General features: G+C 39.4%; 1 protein-coding gene across 3 annotated transcripts in view; it reads right to left on the bottom strand.

Moving 5' to 3' along the window:
- Positions 1-24,956, bottom strand: part of samd12 (sterile alpha motif domain containing 12) — a 140,682-nt gene that overhangs the window by 84,460 nt on the left and 31,266 nt on the right. For all 3 annotated transcript variants that reach the window (XM_042505968.1, XM_042505967.1, XM_042505969.1), the window contains exon 3: positions 16,592-16,721. In XM_042505968.1, coding sequence (XP_042361902.1) covers positions 16,592-16,721 — 130 coding nt within the window. The remainder of the gene's footprint in view (positions 1-16,591; positions 16,722-24,956) is intronic.

Raw genomic sequence — 24,956 nt, 5'->3', positions numbered from 1 at the left:
TTCATTCATTAGTGATTCATGATTTGAATCAGTGTTCTTGCCCCTTTTTAACACAACAACAAAGAGAAAGGCAGACTTTATGATTTCATGTCTCTTGACTTGTTTAGGCAATCTATTGTAGATCGTTAGGGCAAGCCGAGCCCCACGCTACCACTTTGCTACCACAGCACAGAGGGGAGTAGTTGGCAACGCTAAGTACCCTTAAGTGGTGGCGGTTGACTGTGTTAGGTCAATGTTCTCCTGCCTTAACAAAAGCAGCTCTTTGCTCCATACTGCGGCCAGATGGGGGTAAAATATCAAACACAGTAAAGATGCTTCAATGCAAAAATGGCACTGACAGTACCCATTACATAAACATTGGGGAGCAAAGTAGAGTCATAAAGGCTCAGAAGTGTGAGGAGCAGGTTAAATTTGAAGATGGAGAGAAAGAGATTAGTGAGGTGGAAAAGAGGGCTGATGAATCGAAGGCGGGGTGGAGGGCAGAAAGTTGAAGAGGTACAAATTGACAGAAGAAAGCCAACATGCACATGCTGTTATAAGTCTATAAATATTGACCAACCATCACTTGGCACCTCATCTTGTAACCAAAGATAGATCGGCATGGCAACAGAGGTTCATTTTTTCTCTGCTTCAGTGATGTCTATCTCACATAACAGCAGATAAAAGAGATGCAACAAAGCTCTCTGACCAGGAGATAAATAGATGGTTCACACAGCAGCTCTGATAATCTTTTATTGAAGGACTCACATGTTGACATGGAGAGAGTGTTTTTAACTCCACTTTTGTAGACATTGGCCTTAATTCCTCATTGCTGCTGTTTCTGTAAAAATGTAATATCAATATAATCGCATAATCAACTACTTTTCCTTCTAACTCTATTGAATAATAGATAATATTGTAGTACAATATATTCTAGTTTTACTGCTTTTGCCAGATTCTGAGCCATCAAAAAAGTTGACAAAATATAGAACTAACCATCACACATTGTTATCACACCTAGTCTGCCACGCTGCAGACCACTGTTCAAGACCAACAAACAGCAAAAGCAGCTGTTGTTTTTAGTGAGTCACTGCTCTCTTTTCAGCAGCTTTTTAGCAACCAAAACATGGATGTTTTAGCTGTGCTTCCACCAAAAGTGCAACAGAAAGTGATTGTTTATTACTGCATTTCTTGCAAGGAGAGTGTCACCATTAATGGGTATTTTAAGCTACAACATGATCTTTTCCTAATCATAACTGAGTCGTTTTGTGTCTAAACTTAACCAAACAGTTGTTGCAGCATAAAATTCCAATATATCTGCTGTATAATAACAAGCAAAGGTAACATACATATCCAGGGTTTGCAGAAACACACAATGCCGCCATTTATTCTGGGGATTGGGCTGATGTGCATAAAATACTTAATACATAAAATGTCTTTCACAGCCAAAGCAAGGTACAGTATGTTATCCTACACAGTGGAGGCATGCATGTTTGCTGTTAATCAGACTCCCGAGTTGTAATTCCATGTTAGACCTCTTAAAAAATGTATTGTATTCAAAGTTGAAGTTCTACATCTGGGAAATTGCTCTTATTTGCTTTCTTGCTGAGAGTTAATTGAGGAGATTGATACCACCCTCATGTCTCATTAAATATGAAGCTAAATCCAGCTGCTGGCAATCTTTAGCCTAACCAATTCAGAGATGCAAATTAATCTGAACCTGTCAGTTCATTTTGGATTTCTGGGAGAGTTATCAACAGGTTAAAAGGAGCGTTTCTGTTCGTCTTTTTTTAGCTGTTAAAGAGGGCACAGTCTTCAATGAACCTAAACGGATCAATAGGGTCAAAGGGACAGTGTGTAAGATTTAGGGGGATTCAGTGGCATCTCGTGGCGAGGATTGCAGATTGCAACCAGCTGAAACTTCTCCCATTTAAAATGTCTTCAGTGTGATTTGTTCAGGAGGTTTTTAACAGGAGCCAAGTTATCTGCAGAGGTGTCCGCCTCTCTAGGACAAATGAACCTGGTGATTACAACCAGTAAAGCACTGAATAAAGCAGTTTTCTGTTTAAAATCAGTGTTTCTTCAAGTCGGAGACAACACACTAGTCTAGAACCTGCTAGTCGGTGCTCACCTTTTTTTCTTGTTAATTAAAATCCAGACGTTCAGGAGGTTTTTACTGTGAGCCGAATTATCCACTGAGGTCTCCTTCTCTCCAAAACAAACAGACCAAGTGATTTAAACCAATAAAACACTTGCATTTAAAATATCTGTTTTGTTGACACTCTTCTTAGAGTCTTCTTTAGAGTCAGTGTTTGATTTGTCAATTCTGGGTAACTGTAGAAACATGATGGTACAACATGACGATCTATGCAGAAGAGGGCCCACTCCCTATGTATGGCTCATTTTAAGGTAACGAAAACACAACTATTCTCATTTTCAGGTGATTACACACTAAAGAAAACATACTTACTAAATTATATATTCCATCTCTGCCAATTTATATACCCATGAATCCTACACACTGGCCCTTTAATGAAACCTCTCAATTATGAATCTAAATGTATAAACCATTTAGCATGAATGCTTCATTCACGATGTAACTTGAGGTGTTAAAACACCCATCCTGGTATTTGAAAAGCTTGAAACAAGAATAGTATTAATGTGGGCAGCTGGAGTACAGTGGACAACTAGAATGTGAGCAGCTCGCAGATAACAGCGGACAAACTGCCAGTTCTGTGCGGTGGGTGCCAACGCTTCCAGTCGGCGAGGCAGTATCAACAGGGTGGAACAGCTTCTGTAAAGAGTCCAAGCTTTCACTCTCTTGCCCTGCAGTTCTGAGCCATTGGCTTCGACAATCCCACCAAGCCTCAGCTGGGAATTTTTCAAACCACAATTAATACACTGAGCAGTGTAGCATGGCCGTGAGGAGGAGGAGGAGGAGGAGAAAGAGGGGGACAGAGGAGGAAATTGGTCAAGAGGAAATAAATTAGGAACGAGAGGGAGAGATTCTTGAAGAAAAGTTAAATGCCTGGAAGTTATAGAAAAATACTGAATCCACTGTTAGGATATTAAATTGACATAAAGACCACAGCGGGGCCGTGTGGTACAAACAAAGTATTATGTTGGCTTGTTGCACGGTTAATTCTACAAGATTACAGCAGTATGATAAAACATAGACCTCAGTTCATTTTGTAGGTTAACACAAAAAAGACGATGGCAAAAAGAAGACATGGCAGAAAATCATTAACTGTTGACCTAAAACATATATTTTAGACACATTGTTCTCTCCTCGCTTTACAGCAGGGAAGTTAAGGCAGGCAGCTAGTTCTAAATATGTTTAATCACCACACTTTGACTTTTTTTGCTCCATCACTTATTCTGTGGGCCTGTCGTTGCAGTTTTTATGATGGAGTATTGATTGGATTCAAATTTCTCTGACACCTGACAGAATCTGTTGTCTCCTATTCTCTCTCGATATTTCCAACGCTACACACATTTTGAGCAAATCTGTCAAACTTGGGCAAAATGAAATGTTTTAATCTAAATCCTATGTACGTGACAAGATAATTTTCTCTCTCTGATCGTCTTTTAAAGGGGAGCCTGTGACTGCAGTTGAGCAGTATAAATATTCAGGATCCATCTTGGAACAAACAATTCTATGTATAAAAAGGCAAACCAACAATTTTCATTGTTGTCTGCTGAGAAAGTTTTTGTTTATTGGGTCACTTTTAAAATTTGCTATGATCTGTTGGTTTAGTAATCTTAGTCTGCAAAACAAAAGTCTTTAGGGAAAAACTGTAAGTTTCTGGTGTAAATTTAAATGATCTTTGACACACAGAAAGCTCAGCCAATCTTACTGGACTTCCATTACCCTCTTTAATTTGCACCCATCAGGACAGAGGTTTAGCAGATGTAGCACAAACAGATATATGAGGCCTCTTATTACATGTATTATTATTACATATATGTGCATGTATTATTATTAAATATATGAGGCCTCTAAATGACAATGATAATGTGTAATGTGTGTAGCTGTGCTCAGGTACAGTTCAGTGTCCAAACAAATAAAAGGAACTGTGCTTTGGGGTCAAGAGTACTCAGATCTGGTTCTGGGTCCCTGATTCCTTGTTTTGGGGGCTTTCTGGTTGGAAAGGGCAGAATGAGCTACATTCTTTTCAGCATTAGAAGAAACAGGAGCGGATACTGCAACGTCAGGGTGTATTAGTAAAAATGTGTTTCCAGTCGTTATTAGATCTTCTCTTGAAATAAAAATGTGCATAAAACAAATGGAAGAAAATCTATTATCTGACCTACAAACTATATTTGCATGTATCTGCTTTCTGTACATACCAAAATACTGTAGCCACCCTCCAACCTTTCCTCAAGCCTTCCCAGCCTCCCTCTTCCTCACTGTCACTTAACTATTCACACAGCATCTGGACTACCATACCTTTCTGCTCTCGCTGGAATGAGGTAAATAATTTCCTCCTCTCTTTCTATAAGAGGGTTAGTGGATCCAGACTCCCCGGAAGATGAGCTGCTGCAGCTTTCACTGAACTCTAAAAATCTTTCTCCTCCACCTCCTTACCTTGATTCTGGCTGTTACCTGGAGCAAATCCCTCTCTGACTCACATCCAAGAATCTGTAATTTATGCACCACACCTGCACCAACCACATATCATTCAGCACTCCAACACACATCTCCCCATACCCGTCATACTGAACCTTTACTGAACTTCTGCTGCTGCTGACTTTGTCCACTTGTTAGTTGTATTTTTGTTCATATTTAATATTGCTTATAGTTCATATTGATTGTTGAACATTTATTATCTCTTATGTCATTTGTGTCTGATCTTATTCTTTGTAAATACTTGTGGAGTCTTTGCCCCTATTTAAAAAATCTATAGGGCGTGGTCTGCAGTGCATGGTGTAAGGGCATTAAGGCGTGTTCAACTCCATGTTTTGCACCATAATCTGGGTGCAAATTGACAGATTATCGTCCCGGCCTACTATTGGGACCGATATTTGGTATTTTGCCTATTACCTGTATCAGTATTTTATTTTAATGATCGCAGAAAAAATTAATTAATTAAAAAGTGCAAAGACAGAGTCAGCATGGGAGGAACATTTGCACTTCTACTACTTCCTCTACTTTTATTTTGCACTTTGTCCCTTAATTAATCATCGGTGTGTTTTGGGTGTAACACATACTCAACTAATCAGTGTCATCTCCCATTGGCTTTTAAAGCACATTCATCTTTGAAAAAGCTGTGTTTACCTCTGCCATAAGATAGTCAATTGTTAGTTGTCAAATACCAACATTTTGGGTTGGTGGTTCAGTTCTACTAACAACTTTAAATGGTGGATTTGGCAAATTGGAGAGGTGTTTTTTCTGATGAGGTAATGGATCTGCCCATGTGCGAAACGAAAGCGCCATCTGCAGCAACAGCAGGAACCCACCAAAGCTCCCTGCAGCTAGGTAGGCGTGGGGATAAGGAGTGGTGAGTGTGTCCTCGCCTTGTGGCATCACAAGAAGTGCCACACAACAATGAAAGTGGTATGATGATGTCAGAGGACGGGAAAACAGAAGCTCGCTGCTCCCTCCCTGTGTTGAAAGCAAGACTGTGCGCATGTTGTGAACCTGCCTATGTAGATGCATTTAACTATTTGAATAACGCACCCTTTACTGTAAATAAACAGAAAATACTGGGCCATTGACTTTAAACTATGTTTTTGTTGGTCAATGACGCAATCACTTTCTGCTGACTTTAAATCTCATCAACAATGCACCAACCATGTGCCTGACCAGTGGTGTAGTTGAGGGTACACGCAGCTGTATGTGATATACCCACCTCTTTTTCAGACCTTTTCCAAAAAATCCACTAAAAAAGCCGCTGGAATATATACTGGGTTCCTGCAGCTTAAGGTAAGTTAGATTCAAGACATTTTTAGACTTTTTTTAAACAGCACTTGCAAGACTTTAAGTTTTAACCAAAACTGAAGAAAAAAAAAAAGTATTAGCGTATGATAGTTTTCTGTGCAGGGCCACTGACCAAGCGTCAGTATTTGACAAGTTGGGAGAGAGAATGTGTTGGACCACACCTCAAGATCTATACAGCTATGGGTGCACCTGCAGGAGCCAGCCATGGAAATGTCTACTGCACTGGTCTGAAACTAGCAATGCTTTGCACCCGAAGTAAGACAGGGCCCTTTAATATAATGCAACATTTGAGGATGACACAATACGCAATTTCAATATGCTTGCATAACAATAAAGCCACTTAATCTTGAATCTCTTATTAAACAAAAGCTACATTGTAACCATACAAAAAAAACCTGATCAGCTGCATTGTACTGAATGTATTTTTTACATGCAAACCAAATATGTACACAGACCGATACTTCAGAGAAACACACTGATGTGAGTACACACACAAACACATTGTCCCTGGGAGTTAGATTAATGAGTGGTGGGTGAGCAGCAGTGTTGGGCTGAAGCAGATTAATCTACAGCTATAGCCTGGCACAGTCAACCACGGCTTTGATGAATGGGAGCTTAAAGTGCATCTGTACACACACACACACACACACACACACACACACACTCACGGACCCATCAGATATGAAAGCAAGTGCAAACTGGGAGATATTTGCCAACTGGTCACATGAACACAGACAGTGATCCTGCGCTTCTTTTTGCACATGGAGCTAAAACACCACACTAATAATAGCTCTGTCTCTGTGTGTGTGTGTGTGTGTGTGTGTGTGTGTGTGTGTGTGTGTGTGTGTGTGTGTGTGCCATGGGTATGGACAGCAGTACAAAGGCAGCACATTAACCCTCCTCTCCCTGTAACATCAAAAATCACGCTGACATGTTGTGGCAGCTGTGCTCGAGGCCGGCGATACGGCTACAACAGTGTATTCTATGACTGCTACTCCTCAGGTAAATCTTCCACACTTATTTCTCAAATCTCTTGCGCAGCTGTGTGCCCATATGTGTGTCCTCTGGGGGATGAATGTCACTGAGCTGCATCTGGCGAACTGCACTCCCAAACCTGCACTGCACTCTGTCAAGCAACAAAATAACAAGTGATGGGAGTGTTGTAAGTCTACTACTTGCTGCCATATGTGATCGGATCCCCCCCTTAAGAATAAAAGTAGGCTACCAGCTTCGGATTCAATAAGCTGACGATGACAAACAGAGTGTGGCAGCACTGGGCAGATTCTTCACTGTGATATCGAGCAGCTCGCACAGTTCCTTAAAGTAAATGGTGACTGATAGTCTCAGTCACAGAGTTGCTTGTAGCCCTGCAGCTAAAAGGCTACTGCATCCACTTAGCACCTGTGATCCGATGCTAATGCTATTCCTGACTGCAGGAGACGAGGCTGGTTATGATCCTGGAGAGAACAGGGTTCAGTGGAAGTAATGAAAATAGTCCAGCCAGCCAGAGAGGGAGACACACACACACACACAAACACACACCCACACACAGATAATAAGCCGCCTCAGTCCTCCACTTGTCACAGCAGCAGTAGCCTCATGCTGATTCCACCACTACTGATCTATTTCAGTTTGTGGATCATTATGCTGCACCTCTGTTGGTTAGCCGCAGCTAACAACCTGTAGACAGCTCACTGGGACTCTGATCGCTGTGGAGTCGGTTTAGATTACTGAAATCACTGTGAGGTTTACCGCCGAGCTAACTAGCTGTCCTGAGTTAAACACTCCACCCTGAATTTCAGCGGTCATTATGGACGGACTTCTGGCTGCGATTTCAGACCCGTAACAGTGAACAGAGAATAAATGTGCACGCTTGACGTTTTTTATGATTCGGGTTGTGATTAAAGCAAACTGTCATGATGCTATCATGAGCGCCTATATGCCAATACATCACATAACATGTCCCTTACTAGTGAAATAACAAGTACAGCCAGGAGATGATTCAATATCATGTTATCCACTTTCAGTAGAATTATAACTGGGATGCTATGATCAAATATATCATGTCATGTTATCGCTGAAATCTCCTTTGATTGATGGACTTGTATACTGCACTTTTGTTTCCGTTGGAGTATTCCATTACTGACTGCGTTATAATTACATTTCTCTCTTTCTTTAATGACTATCTGATTTCATTCCATTAAAATGAGATCATTTTCTAAATGTATATAACTATTAACACGTTAACTTTTTGAAACCTGGACTGACATCAGCTTTCTTGTGCTGCATTCACAACCATTTACACCTTTGAAATGTGAAAATTAATTACAAAAATTAATTACATCTTTTTATTAAATCTTTAATTGCGTGGCAAAAAAAGAAAATGCATTTCTTATATTAGTATTATTATTACTAATGTTTAATATTATTTTATTTGAGCTTTGTTTTCAGGTCATTCCCTGTTTTTTCTTTTCCTTTTTTGTGTGCTAATTTTAAAATAATTTTCTTGTAGGCCTTACTTTTTAATACATTTTATTTTGCTAATTTTGGGGTCTTTCGGTGTTAAATAGTTTACAGTTGTTAGACAAGGGCCCCTCTTCCTTCAATTCATCAGAATCAGAAATACTTAATTGATCCCCAGGGGGAAATTGTGAGCCTATAAGCTTATACAAATGTCTTTGGGCAATGACACTAGTCACTGAATAATCAAATATCTCAGCCTATATCATAAATAATTTTAATATACTGTAAAGTTAGAATCCTAAATGGAATTTGGACACAATCATTGTTTTTCAGGTAGCCATACTGCATCCTGCTAAGTTTTGAAATATACCACAAGCATGATTTACACTTTCTGTGGAGTAACAAGCAACAAAGGCACCAAAGCTGCCGAAGCCAAAAGTAAACTCCACACATTGCCTAAAGGCTTCAGTGAGGCACTGCCTGGTCTATGCTGCTGAATCATACTGGCCAGTGGGTCGTCCTCGGCACAGTGTGAGAAGATTACTGTGATTGAGACTGTAATCACATAACCACAGAGCAGCGGTGAGGTTGTCTTAGACTAAATCTCTAATTTTCTTGCTCTGATCATTACAACAGGCTCACTGGGGTTATGAGCTGTAATGACTTCAATATCAAGAGTCAATTTTTCTCGTTTTTGGCAGGTTGAGGCTTTCATTCTTTCTGTATGTGATTATACAGGCAGTCCGTACTTGGAAAAAAAGGGAAAAACAAAGAGTAGAATTCAGTTTTTAGCATAGCAGTGAGACTTGGAGTCTATACTGTATAATGAGCTTAACTACACTTTGTTTATGTAACTGCTCTACCTCACGTCATTCACAGTCTCTGAAGATTCATTTCAAAACTCTCCATATGGAAAAGCAAGGACGACATTTCCAAAACATGCAACTGGCAAAGCAGTAATTAATTTCATATTACACATTGCTATATAATCACCTTGCCAATGGCATCATTAAACACGAATCCTTCTGTCTGCGTATCAAATTGTCCCCCAAACAGCTCATCAGCAGTGAGCTGTTCAAATTTCCCTTTTGGAAATTACACAAAACAATGGCCACCAGCGGAGCTGTTTTGTGGCTCTTGAGTTGATATGCAGCCATGTTAGTCCCTTTGACTCGTTTACTATATGCCTGTTCCTCTATTAAGCAGCAGCACTTTTATGACAGCAGTCTGTGGCGCCTGCAGAATTCATTGTCTCATCACTCAAGTGCTGTTTAGGCGTGTGTTGCTGGATGCCCTCGTCCCGGTTTTTCAAAAATAGCGTTTGTCACCTTTCATCCTTTTCTGCGGCTCATCAAATATACATTTTGTACCCAGCGTGAGACCTTCCAGTGGACGAGGAGCTCATGGCCAGAGCGGCACAGGCTGCTGTTATTTTCAAAGTGGAGGGATGATGGATCCACCAACCAGAGGGGGGCTGGGCACAGACCTTTAGAAGAACTGAAGTGGTACAGTGTGGGCTGCTGGATACAGGCCACCCTTCATTAAACCACCAATACTACAGGCTATTAATTATTCACAGTAAGGCCTTATGACACCATACATCAAGGGGTGTAATGAGACTGGTTATTCATTTATCGGAGGGTTCCTATGTGAGGAAAAACAGTTTAACGGCTGGATGGTAGAAGTACTCTGCTCTGCAAGATCAAGTCCCAATTCACATCGTACTGCCGTGTCTGTTTTTTATCAAAACTACACGTCTCCAAAATGTGTTTTGTATCTCTTTCAGTCTTGGTGTCTTGCTCCGATGCAGGAGGGGAGGGGAGTAATTTCCCCTCAGGGATCAATAAAGTATTTCTGATTCTGATTCTGAGTAAGGATGCACAATACGGATTTTTTACGCCCAATACCAACCAATAATTGCATGCTCCTCAGGCCGATAACCGATCATTTCTTTTTTTATTTTTTTCACTTTAAAAAGAATGAGAGTAAGAATGAGAGTAAGAAAGGCTCAGATGCAGTGAGAAAATATGGATGATTTATTATTCCATAGCCCTGACCCAACGAAAAGTGACCTCACTATTATTAACACAACAAAGACAAAGTGCAGTTCTGAATCTTTCATCGCTGCCAACAGGCTGTGAAAAAGAGGGAGTATTCTTGGGGTACTGACAAAAAGCCTACCCTCGACGCCCCTGTCCCTATATAATCCTGTACTACAGATTGACATAATAAATATCACTAAGTGACAGTAGAATGACTTTTAAATCATTTTCAGTCCCAAAAATCAAAATCAAAATAAAAAACACTTGCCAAATAAATAAAAAGCGTATTAAAAAGTTTACATTTAGTGTCAAATCTAGGCTATAGAGTCCACATGTGCAGATCATTTAAAAAATTGCAATACCAGTAACAATACCCTTAAAGTAAGGAGCCATGCCTGGATTACAGCAGCCTCTTTCCTTGCCTGAACCAAAAAAAACCTACTGATCGACTCCAGACTGTACAGAACTCAGCTGCCAGGCTTTTCAGCAGAACCTAGAGACGTGATCACTCTACACTGTTTACCAGTATGTTTCAGAGTAGATTTTAAGATTTCACTGATACTCATGGAGTGTCTCAAATCTAAAGGGAACAGAGAGTTTTGGAGTCAGGGCTCCGCAGCTTTTGTCTGTTCTCTTTTGCAGCCTTTTGAAGAACTTTTTGACACAGTTTTTGAAAAGCGTGTTATAAATAAATATCATTACATTATTAAAGTGATACATTGAATTGATACCCATAATGTGAACGGAGAAATACGCAGAATAGCCATTGTTTCGAATGGTTCGGTGGCATCTTGGAATGCTGAACTGCAAACTGTCAAATACACACCGCTCGACTTCACCACGGCACAGTCTGTATGGGTTGTAGCTAGGGGTTTAACAATACATCCATTGTATCGATGCATGGATTTATATTCCTGTAATCATACTACATCGAAAGGTAAATAGCAAGCTGTCCTTCCAGTGTGCCTTGTATCAATCTAAAATATTTTTTCAAGGTATAAATCGATTGTATAGACACTAAGAATTTGCGCGTTGTATTGAGCAGGTGAAAAGTTATGTAGATGTATTTTTCACTCTTATAAAGGTAAATAATTGTAAATGTTTGGCTTGTGCTGACCAAGCAGACGTTAGACTGATCGTTCCCCAGAGCAGAATGGCTCCAGAGACAGCAGCAAAACAAAGTTTGCAAATCTGTTAAAGTCGGGACAGTCCGGGATCAGACACCCAGCAAACAAGGACCTAATCCAGGTATTGTTTGACTGGAGATGTTTACTTGGTCCTTGGTTATTTCCATCAATACATATAATCATAATCCATCCGTGGCTGTGGGTTATTTTGAGATGTAAATAGCAGCTCTTTAGTGATTTTATCTTACGTTATATAATATTTAAAGTTGTTAATTGGACAATCAATTATTGCTCTGAATAATGAATAAATTATGAATTATTTGAATATAAATAATAATGAACAGTTTGTTATTGCCTAATAACCATTGCTTCAAATAAGTGCGTGAACACATTTTTACTCATTGGAAATTACAAATGTGCCCCCGATCCAAAGGTTTGTAAAGCTGCCCCTGCAGCCAGCCTCTACAGCTGCATCTAATTCAGTCTTCGTATGCCTTTCGAGAGCCTCTGAATTTCCACTATGTGATGTAATGCTCTTCTCTGACAGAAAATATAACTTAATAATGACTCGCCCTCTTTTCCCCCCTCCCTCCATCCTCTTGCTTTTGATTACCTATGTCATCACACCTTTTGCGCTGATTACATCTAAGGTATCGGAAATTGTGTGCTTAACTAATTTTTCATGCCAAGCTACTCTCCCACCAAAAGAGCTTCGTCCTTGTAATTACAACGGATTAGGGACTAATATCTAATTACGCCTTAATATGCTTTAATGCATTTTTAATGACAGCTGGGTGTTAAAGTCAAATTCGCAGCCGTCTCCGTTGGGGGTGGGAGGTGAAGATTGAGGGAGGGAGAGGGTTTCTTGGCAGTATAGGCTGGAGGGAGGATGGGAAACATTGATTTCTTTGGCTGAGGTTACAGGAGCCTAGCAGGGAGGCAGCTGCTGAATACTGAAGTCATCCGACGTTAAAATGTTGCACCAGCCCCTGATACGCAGTAAAAATGCATTTCCCTTGCCGCTGTTTTATGTCAAAGGAGGGAGGACACAAACGCCTGTTTGAATTATGATCTGGAATTGAGACCCGTTTATTGATTCGGTACTTTATGAAGGGATGACTACTTTGCCAAGACAAGTGAGATTGAGTACTGCTGGCAGACGAACAGAGTAGAGTATTCTGTGGACAGAAAATACAGTCAAAGAGAGGCTATGGCCTGGGGAATCCAATATTCTGCAAACCCAAAAAAATATAAGGCCTATCCATGCACAAAAACACACACACATTCCCAATTTCCAAGGGTTACAGTGAGTGTATGACAAGCACAGTGAACAAATAGATATTCTCAGATGCATAACTGCATGCCCTTATAAATGTATTCATACTCACTGTTTGTTTGTCTACGCATGATTGTATTCCACAACAATATTCCATTCATCATTTGTTTCCCCTCTTGTTTATTCTAATAGGGTGCAGGAACAGAAAAAATATCTGCATAATATTTCAAAGATTGATTGGGATGCAAATTGCCTTGTGAGCCCAATTGGTGTGGCTCGGCCTGTTTTAATTGGGTTCTGTTAATTAATGCTCGATGTGAAGACAAACTGAATTACTTGCAGGTTTCGCGCATGTCATTATCTCCTAATTGTGCCAGTAGGAAAGCATGTGTGTGTCTGTGTGCATATTTGGTTAACCCTTTCCTCCCTTGTTTTATCCTGTTTTATCATTACACCTTAATAACAAACATAGGTCATTAAGTTAATGCACCATTAGGAGGCTTAGTTCTAATGTTTTAATCACTGAAAGACTAATACGAGAAAGTATAATTTATTTACAGACCATAACTGAATGCGTTAGGCTCATCAGGAACACTGAGGCATTTAATCTTAAAGTTAGATTAATTTTCCTCGATTAGATATGGACCTCCTGAGAGAATTCTACCAACTGAATGACTGGATGACTGCACTTGACATGATTCCTCTTTTATGCAACAAACACTGCGCAGATGTGATAAGAGGACTGTTTTCTTCAGTAGAAGTCTCTCCAAGTGCTCCTCGTGTATGTGCCTTGTATTTGATTTGAATTATTCCTGCAAATAATTCATTTTGCAAAACATGCAAATTAATAAATAAACTCTATAGAGAAGAAAAATACAACTCGTGTCACGAGTTATTAGACACTGCAGCAGTGCTTCTGCTGTAGCTTGAATGCATGGGTGGAATATGTGTGGTGGTTCCCTGAGCACAGATAAGCGAAAGCCCTCACTACCAGAAGCAAGAAACATGGACTTTTTTGGCGCCTTGGTATTTTTGGCACTTTTTCATCCTTGTCTAGTCTCTTTTAGGTCCTTTTGTGTCTTAATAAGGTACTATTCTGGTTGTTTCTATTTGAATTCATTTTATGTTTCTTTTAGGTCATTTTGTGACTCCTTTTCTGTCACCTTGATGTAATTTTGTCTTTTTTTGGTCGTTTTGTAACTCTTTAAGGGAATATTTGTAGTCACGTTGTTTAGTTTGTCTTTGAGGTAATTTCATGTTTCACATTTTGTTGTCTTGTGTCAATTTAAGGTATTTTCCTGTCTTTTTTTGGTTGTTCTGCGTCTTTTTGTAGTCATTATGCATTTCTGTGGTTGTTATACGTTTCTTTAAAATGATTTTGTGTCTCTTTAAGGTCATTATGTGTTGATTTTTTAGAGCATTTTGTGTCTTATCAAGATTACATTGTGTTTATTTGCCGCTGTTTTGTGTCTTTGAGGTATTTTTGTGTGTCTTTGAAGTCATTTTTGTATCTCTTTGTGGTTGTTTTGAGTCTCTTCCTGGGCAGTATGTGAGTGACATGTTGCAAGTGAAGGCCACGAGTCCTCTGACACTTTGGGTGTCAGAGCCTATGCCCTGTGAGCCAGTTCAGTAATCCATCAATGTTTGAGAAAAAAGAAGAGAAAACTTTCCAAAATGCTTGCACTTGAAGATGGATTGAAAATGTAGCAGCGGTTCAGCAAGCATGCAATGAACTGTGGGTTATCTCCTGGACCTCCACACTGCTCATGAGATATATTCGCAACTTGAAATGAAAAGCAGCGAGATTCATATTTTCAGACCATTAAACAGAGGATGCTAAATCTCAAAACCCTCCATGCAAACGTATAAAAGTCAAAATGCATCAAAGGGTAAAATGGCAGCGTGAGTCATTATGCCAGTCATCATGACCGCCAAGCGATTCATCCCACCAGCCAGTCACCAAGTCGACGAGGTCCTCGAAAGCAACAAATAAACATATTAATGTGATCAGTCGTGCTCTGAGAGGAAGAGTGCATGGCAATTAGCGGTCGTCTGTTACTATGCGGACCGGAGTGTCGTTAGCACTGGGGTGACCTTGAGCAGCCTCGTTAGGGAGATGATTGACGTGGCAACTGTTGTCAGTGGTGACGCCAACAGAGGGAAGGCAGGGATGGACAGACGGGTAGGCCGGGTGGCAGGGCTGCAGGTGGCAGACAGTGGGTGCAGAGCGCACCTGGGATCTTATGGATGAGATCTGGCTTCATCAAGATGAGAAATGACAGATACAGCCGAGTGCGAAGACGCAGATGAGCTGTGCTGCAACACATTTTACTGGAAACTTTCGATATGAAAATATTGTTTTGTGCAATTAAATGCTCAGTGTCTGACTGGTTATAAATGTCACAAATATGAATTCCCTGATACACGACTTGCAAAGCAAAATACTGCACCCGATTAGTTATTTTGACCCTCACTTTAAATAATCATAAGTGTTTGTGAATTAGATTATCAGGTAATTACAAACAACGTAAATGCAAGCATCAACCACTTATCACCTGGCAACAGGTGCAGTACAAAACCTGTGTTTTTCATGACAAAAAAACATAAATTGCAGAATAAATGGATGTTGGAAGACAATCTTCTAAAAAAGATTCTTCCTGTAGGGCTCAGGTTCTAAATAGCAACATATGGGAAGACAGAGTTGAAAGCATGGGTTTTGAAAGATCCTCACCCTCAAATACTTAAATGTTTACTCATGTTTCAAATGGTATTTTTAAAAGTACATGTATCTGGAATCCATTTAATCAATGTATTTTACATGTATTCTGTATTTACCACAACCTCATATGGTACAATACCAATGGTGAGTTTATTTTCTCCTTTTACTCCTTTTTATGAGGAACTTGGCATTTAAAACAGAGTTTCTGTTCCCAATCACACTAAACCACTGACATTATAAAGGCTGTGTAAGTCGGGATTTCTCAAAACCTTCACAACTAAAACCGTGATAGTGAACCACTAGTGTTGTGGGTTGCTTTGAACCAGATCTGTGGTGGCATAAAAGAGTCTCAAACACAAGTTTGGTCCCTTTGTCCTCTGGCTAACCAATGCAACAGACACCATGATTACTAGGAGAGAGATCTATGGGTAATGAAGTTAATGACTATTTTTAAGCCCCCGCACCTAATTTTGAACCATTCAAACCATTTCGACCAAAAATAAATTGGTGCAAAACCCTAAAGTTGGTTTTCAGGTTTTCCTTGACCTGAAGTGCGAACCATGACAACATCAGTGGCTGTAATAACAGAAAAAAAGTTTGTAGGTAATCAATATAATCTGTGATTTTTCTTCTATTATTTACTTTCATTGTGCATTGTCAACCGCCCTCCATTGATGACACATTCTTGATTAAAATGATTGCACTCAAAACTGGTCGAAACACAGGCTGGTTCACTGGATAGCACCAAGATTTTAGGAATCATGACCAAAACTAGTTCAAGAACCTGAAGTAATTTGGGCGTTAAAGGGGTATGGCTGGGTTCTTGTAAGCACTACAGCCTCATTCCCTCTACACAAAAAACCTGCCAACATCTGTCTTTTTATGCAATGAGAATGCGTACGATTGGTATTCATAGGTGGAATCTTTAAAAGTTCTACCAGGAACCCAAGAGGGTTATTCTATGGGGACAAGCCCTAAAACCCTATATGTTTCTAGTTAGCAGCTTTATTGCTAAGAGACTGCCGCCTCAGTGTAAAAGAGTACCTGTGATGTCGTGCTGTTTGAAGGAGTCGCTGTAGATCTGGTGCTGATTGGGACAATGTTTCTTCAGCCATTTGCACACGTCCTGTTGGGTCCACAGGGCCACAGGCTTAGACAGCTTCACATACCCTGGCTGAGACAAAAATTTAAACTTAGAGACATATCATAATCAGCTATACTGACTATATTATCATATCAAAATCAACAGATGTACAGAAGTAGTCCCATTTTTAAAAAACTTCTCCCTTATGTCCCCTGATGTATGCACATGTATTTTTAAAGCCTGTCGGTGGACTACCACTTCCCCATTTTGGTCAGTGCGTGTCATGTCACTGCAGTAACTGTCTAATAAAATACTGCTCACTGTCGTCTTTTTCCACTGATGGGTCAAAGTGCAGTCATGTGACACCTTCCACCTGACTGACTTTGTCATATAATATTTACTGGCTGCTGTGTGACATTTTTACCTCGAGGATCGATGAAGTATTCATCCTTTAAAGGAGACACACAGATCTTATAAATTTAGACAAGCTAAAGCTGCAGATACGGTGTAGTTTGATCAGTCTACAGCATTTATTCACCTTATCTGTCAAGACTGACAAGACAACTCAAAATGTTAACAATGAGTGAAAGGCAGTGTTCAATTTTATGCAAAAGTGAAGGCAAAAAGGACAAAAGAAGGTTATGGACCTGAAAATGGCAGTGAAGATGTTTTTGTGTTTTGTCTGCTTGATTCTACAGTTATTCCGGGGTTAATAATCCATGTCTTCCCAGCTTTAAGGTACCCCAAGAAGCTTTAATTATAAATAAATGTTTTTGTTTACATTTAGTTTTTCCTCTCAAATTTCATTGCACCCTTGAGGCCTGACATGCATGTTGAACGATTTTTTTTCTTTCCCAGAAAAAAAAATATGAATGTTTTGATACCTCCATTATTTATAGCAGCTTTTATTGACAGATTGCTACCTTTAACAGCACATTACCACAAACACATCTTTTTTTAAAAAAAAAAAATACTGCAAAACAACACAACATAAAAACATCATAAAAATCATCCAAATCTAGAAGACTGCTCCAATTCTGTGTGATTTATTTCCTCGTTTCGTGTTGTGTTGATGTTGTTTTTACTCAATTTATCATTTATATAAATTCAAAATAGCGTAAAATGCATCACAATTAGAGCCTGAGGTGAAAGCTACAATTGCTTGCTTTTTTTCCAACCAAAAGTAAAAAAAGAAAACAAAAAACAACACGATTCAGCTTACAATTATTTAAAAAAGGGGAAAGGCAGTTCTCCAGGACTGCAGCTAATGATTATGTTCACTGTTAATTAATCTGCCCATTATTTTCTTCATTAATTATGTTGTAATAATATGTCATGTGTAATTCCCATGAGCCCAAAGTGAAATTTTAAAATGTTGTTTTATCAGACCATCATTCCATAAATTCAAATATTATTATGTATGACAAAGAAAAGCATCAAATTGTCACACACACTACCAAAATAATTGCCAGTTACAACCCAAATTCCAAAAAAGTCAGGACATGTAAAATTTGAATTAAAAAAAAAAAAAAGATTTGCAAATCTTTTTGGACCCAAAACCCCTGAATTGAATACAGTCCGGAGACGAGATATTTATTGTTCAAATTGATCAGCTTCACTGTTTTTGTAAATATACACTCATTCTGAATTTGACTGCTGAACTACACTCCCACAAAGTTGAGACAGCGGCATGTTTACCACTGTGTTACATAATGTTTACTTTTAATGAAACTCAGTTAGGAACTGTGGACACTAATTTCTGAAGTTTCTTTCGTTTTGAACTTTCCTCAGATTTACAAGTGGGCACAGATGAATCTTCAACATTTGAAGACCATCTGTGTAAAGGAAAGGGTCAAAATCCCATCTGAACACTGTGAGAGATTAGTTTCTTCATACTTCTTCCTTAAGTGAAGGTGGCATTGCAAACAAAGGCTTCTCGCAGTGACTGTGTTAACTATTTTTTTCTTGTCACATTCCACTTAATGCACATCGTTTTTATGGTCTGATAGTTACGATTTCTATATCTGTGTAGCTGTACTGAGTTAACACCAATGTTTGGTCTTAAATAAACGTGAATAGCTGCATTGGAAAAATGTTTGATGAAAAAAAAGATATATTGAATAGTTATCTCCCCCACTACAAATAATTTCATTCTGTTTTTTATGTACGTTTTACAACTTCTTGGTAATGAGGTTTGGGCAATAGAAACCAATAAAGGATTTTACTTAAACCCTCAATCAAATAAAATATGTGAAAACACAGTTTTGTACTAAGCTAACCATTTAGTGGTTCCAATTGTGCTAACAGTTCACTTACTTTTATTTTACTGAAATACATATTCTTAATACTTCTATCACTGTTGTTAGAATTATTATATTTTTGTACTCCCATTCTTTTCTTAAAATTAAGGGGTTTTTTTTATCTATGTATTTATTTATTTTTCAGTTCCGGCAAAGGTGGGGTGTATTTACTTGACTGTTTATGTGTTTATTTACTGAAAAAAATCTAAACCTAAAAAAATAAAATAAAATTGTGGGATAACAAGGATAAAAATAAAATAAAATGCCACGAATTTCTGCCACTAAGCATGACTGCCATTTGGCTGAACCAGTTTTGAAACACTGCTCCACAGCACCCCGAGTGGTCAAAAAACTCAACATAAAAAAAACATAAAACATTGTGGAAAGAGAGTGAAGAGAGAGTTAATCCAACTGCACATTTGAATATAGGTCATATAAGCATGTATTAGTACATACACATGCAGAAATCTGAATTACACTCTACTCTGGCTGCAAGATTCGAGTTTAAATACTTCAGCAGCGTTGCGGCCTGTCAAAGGATCGCTCTTGAAAGTGCTGGCAATGCTTTTGATTTTGATTGAGGGGCTCCTAAAATTACAAACAGAGAGAGGTGATTAAAATTTCACATCCACTCCCCTCCACTCCAGCCTGCTCTCCGGCTGCCGTGTGGTGTGGCATAGCAATGGAAGCCCCTTCTCTTCTCCACCCAGAAAAGAGCAGAATAACAGGTACTGGCAGCATTTCCTCTGCTTTGCCTTCTCGCTCCACCTCCCCCACTCCACCCCCATCTCTCATCTCTCCCCCGTATTCGATCTCGCTCTGTCCCTGTCAGATCTATCACATTGTCTTTCTCACTTCTTCTCCCCACATGCTGCAGCTCTCATCTTTTCCCATCTCTCTCTCTCTCACCTGTTTCTTATTATATGGCACTACCTCACTCTCCTTCTCCTCCATGTCTCTCCGCAGCTCCTTCCCACTCACTCTATATCTAGCATCCCAGCGAGAAAGAGAAATTGGGGGAGATGTACATGCTGGGTTTTGGCATGTGGTCTCTATCCCCTGCAGGTAGGCGAAGTGACAGACAGTCAAAGCGGAGCAGGTAGGCCACCGCTCTTAATGCGATTGCTTGGCAGCTTGCGCGGATAGATGAATCTTCAGGAGGGAATGGCATTGCAGGAAGAAACCACATTAACCATTAAACACATCTCGACTCGATGCTAATTAACCCTGACTGGGGGCCTGGGGCGACAGGGGAGAGGGAGGCCTGGATGGAGAAAGAGTGAGAGGAACGGGGGTGAGAGTTTGGGAGAGGGGATGCTGGGAGTGTGGAGGATGGCTGAACTGATGGATGAGGCAGCAGAGTAAAGAGGGAAGAGAAAAAAAAAGCTCCAGAATTTGACACAGGAGACTCTCATTTTCCATGAACCCATTTGTGAGTCAATGGCCATCTGTGTTTTACATTCTGCACTGATTTAGCCCATAGCAGTGTTCCCGGGGTTGGGTACAATAGGTGAGCTGGTGTCTTCCTAGCCTGCCAGCCGGGTGGCAGAGCCAAAGGGCGGAGAGAAAACAGCGGAGAGAAGAAAACAGGAGCACAATCATGCTCAAAGGAGCTGTGTTCAAGAGACTCCGGGCCAATTAGAGATTTGAGTGACAGCGCAGGGGTGAGAGGAGAAGCCTGCTTTATTTCTAAGTGGGATACGTCTGGGGAATGGACGCACATGTGCAGCCCAGGAACACAAACGGGGAAAAAAATATATACGCACACAAGCCATCCAATTTTCATGTGTGCCAACGTGCGTTTAGTGTGTCGCCGTCCTTGGCTTTAATTGATAACTGAAAGCCCAGTGCTCTTCACGTTACCTTAGCAACAGAGCAAGGACGACCTCAGAAATTAAAGACGAGGAATAAAAGCCTTCGGGAAGGAAAAAAAAAAAACTTGCAACCCAAACATGAGCCAGAGTCTGGAATAAACATCCACACATTAACGACCACAGTGGAAAACTATTACTTACATAATGAAGCATGTAATCGCGCTAACACTGATAAGCATTTTAAAATCCAATATGAATGTACTCAGCTAAATTAATCAAGAGGCAATCACATGGCCCCTTTGTGGAGACGCTATTGGAATACAAAAAGAGCTGGGAATTAAAAGCACTGAAAAGCACTCCAGCGACAAACAGCATGTGACTGAGGGAGTGAAATTTGGCAGTTGTGTTGAATACAGCCGTCGCTGTTTCTAAGGAGAGCTGCAACCCCCGTCTTCATTCTGGCTCCAAGATTGTAAGGCTGATTGCAGGGTCAAACGGCTTTACACCCAATTAGAAATGTTAACTACAGCAGCAATTAGCACATAGATGACATTGTTTTCTCAATAATTTACTGCATTGCGTATTAAAACGGCCACAGTCGACCTTATAATGTCAAATAGATGGCATTGTTTACTTCCTAGAAATAGCTACAACTGAACCTCAACCCTGGTTATTTCCCCAGACAAAAGTAGAGCACAGCGTTTCATTTTATTGAATAAACGCGTGCAAGGGCAACAACAAATATTCAATATCTCTTTGACAGCAAAACAGCTGCTTCTGTTGTTCAGAACCATTACAGCTGTCCAGCCGTGGTCATTAGGAAAAAACTGTGTTTTTTTGGATAAAACTGTTCAAAACAATTAACCGAAAATCTCGACAAGAGATGCCACACTGAAGAGTATATACGGAAAAAGGGACAAGGTAGAATCAGCTCTGTTTCCAAGACTGTATTGAATCTTTCATGAGGCATAATTACTATATTTTGAAAATTGCTTTTCTGATATTTTTCAAAGACGAGATTGTTGAGCCAGTTTGTTCTAATTCTTTGGGCATCAAATACAGATGCTCTGGCATGTGATATCCTTGCCAAAGACTCCCTTTAGTGTCTTTATGAGACACGTAAAGCTGCCCGCTAATTCCAGCGTAAACAGATCCACGGCAATAACACTGAAAGAAACTGACCCGGTGTAAAGGGCTAGAAAGTCTGCATATGGCAGGCGGGAGCAAAGGTGGATAGGTCAAACAAAACTTTCATCCAGGACACATCACTTCATGTCTTGTGTGAAGCCAAAAGTCAGTGTTGTTTCAACGTAATGCTACGTCACTTGCTGACTTTCGTCACTCCATGACTTCACATCAAGTTACATAACAAACGTACTTATTTTAACTCAAAATATGATCTTTTTTCTTAACCTAACCAAGTCGTTTTGTTGCCTAAACCTAACCGTACAACATTAACCACATGTTCCAGTGCGTTTCAGCTGTGTGTCAACTTAAATACTAAAGGGTGCTGTGTATGTTGCTATGAGACGCTAAGGGGCGTGACAAAGCATCAGTATTCACATGCTGGGACTGTATACGGGTCTGTTGAGCATGATAAGGTCAAGTATTTTAATTGAAAGAACTCATTTTACAGATTTTTCTTTAGGTTGACTGAATGGACTTAGTGAATGGACTTGCACTTGAATAGCGTTTTTCTAGTCGCTCAACCACTCAAAACGCCTTCACACTACTTGTCGCATTCACCCGTTTTCCTGGTTGGCGGGGCTTCTGTGCACGGTGCTACCTGCTTATACATTCATGCACAACCACAGGGAGCAATTTGGTGTTCAGTATCTTAGCCATCTCAACCTTACGATTGACCAGAGGATGACATGCTCCTACAGAGCCAATGTCCTGGGGACATTTTAGGGAAAATTCGACACAATTTTCATTCAAATTAAGAAAATGAACTTTTAATCATCTGCTCCTTTAAGGAGTTTTATGCATTTTTTCGTTTATGGAAGATTTTGTTTTACTAAAGCAGTATTACCTTGAACCCTCAACTAATAAGAGGTTTTCATTTCAACACTTAATCAAAACAGAGTAAAACAGCAATGCAGAAGAGTAGGAATTTCTGCCGGAAATATATTAATAAAAACACAAAATGTTAGCCATTCGGCTTTAACTGTACAGCATATCACTGTGATTAAGTTCATGGGAGAGTCAAAGAAAGAGTGATATGAAACAATTTAGCATACTGTGGTCACACCATTTATAAGCCGTATATAAACATGTGATAAACTGCTTGTATGTATCTATAAAATGATAAAGCAACTGTTTATTTATGTACAGAATTTGCAATAAATATAAACTCTCCTATGAAGAGATACATATGAAACAATTTAGCATACTGTGGTCACACCATTTATAAGCCGTATATAAACATGTGATAAACTGCTTGTATGTATCTATAAAATGATAAAGCAACTGTTTATTTACGATACACATGATTATATATATATATATATATATATATATATATATATATATATATATATATATATATATATATATATATATGTATATATATATGTGTGTGTGTGTGTGTGTGTGTATATATATATATATATATAATTTTTTTATAATCTCCTCATATAACACACAAGTTTTTGACAGTGACGTCCATAAACACAGTGGTGATAAATATACGTGACACGCTTATATACAGACTACAAATGCTAAAATACGATGTTATCATCTTGCACTGCTTTATTAGTTTTGCTCTGATTTGACAGTGTGTAAATTTCTTGCACGTAGATTCAGATTCTGCTTACATTTTCCATTTATTTGATATATTTTTAAGAAGACCAGAGATACTGCAAGGTTGCATTAGACTGTGATCCTTTCCTCATATATTAAACTTGTTTACGGTGACATTCACTGTTACATACTGCCCTCTAGTGTCACAAATACACACTGCAACCACCTTTTGGAGAAAGTGGACAGAGATGGCGCTGAGGAGGAGGAGGGCCGCTGCCATTAGTGTCATGTTGACTGAGTGAATGGCTGTTTGAGACACGGAGCCCAGTGTCGTCTGCCCTATCTCCACTGCACAGCTAATTAACAGCTCTGGCATGCTCTCTCTCACTCTCCTCTCTCCCTGCCTCGCTCTGTTTCTCTCGGCCAGAGCTGGCAGGAGATGAAAATTCCCCGTATTAATTAATCTGTTACATACAGGAATGAGGATGAAAATGAGATATGTCTATGTGTGTGTGTATATCCACAGAGCCAAGGATGGCTGACAGAAAATAACACGCCACGCTGCATAAATTAATAAGCCTTCATAAGGAGCCTCTGTTTGCCAACTTTACTCAGGCACATCAAAGAAAGCGAGAAAGACCCCTGCACTGTCCCTGACCTTGAGATTCGGCAAGGTCCATAAAGCATCGCAGGGTGTGTTAACACCAAACAAGATATATTCACCTTGGGCTTGATATTGATTACGACTGTGATGAGCTGATTTGCTATGGATGTTAGGGCCATCCACTGAGTCTAAATGGCTGTTTTATGCCTCATGTTTAATCTATGGCAGAGCCTCGGCTCTATTACAAATTCAGCCGTGCGCAGAATTCATCTTTAATCCAATAGTTAAAAATTAACGCAGCAGATTTGATGAACTGAATTGACCTAGAATATGCATTTCTACAGTATAAAGACCTTAATTTATGTCTTTATATCTTCAGAGCTAACTGAGGCCCCATACTCAATACTCTGCCCTCATAACATGTATGTTATTGTTGTTACTGTACAGAAATTTGTTTATCTTATCCATCACAAATCAGCCTCTGAAACACCTTAATCTGTGAGCTAAACATATCGAATTTTGTGTCTTTAAACCCTTAAGCATGTGCGCAGTACAAGTTGCTACATCACTTTTTACAGTGGATATACTGTCAAAATCACAGAGGTAAAGTGTTACAATAAACAATGTGTCTTTATCACTCTTGGTATAAGACAAATATGTATCAAAAATATTGTTTTAGATTTATTTACCACTAAAAACAGAATAACAAAAATAAATATTTTGATAGGTTTTGATATTAAAATCCCTCTGTTAAGGTAATTTTGATGATTCACCTTGAGCTCATTGGTATACATTTCATTGTATATTTGTATATTGTATATTTTCACTGTGTATTTTTTCAAACAAATGTTATACAGTAGGATTT

The sequence above is a fragment of the Plectropomus leopardus genome, chromosome 18, assembly GCF_008729295.1.
Source record: "Plectropomus leopardus isolate mb chromosome 18, YSFRI_Pleo_2.0, whole genome shotgun sequence".
Taxonomy (NCBI): Eukaryota; Metazoa; Chordata; class Actinopteri; order Perciformes; family Serranidae; genus Plectropomus; species Plectropomus leopardus.
Note: the sequence above shows the minus strand (reverse complement) of the source record. Positions and strands in the feature narration are given on the sequence as shown.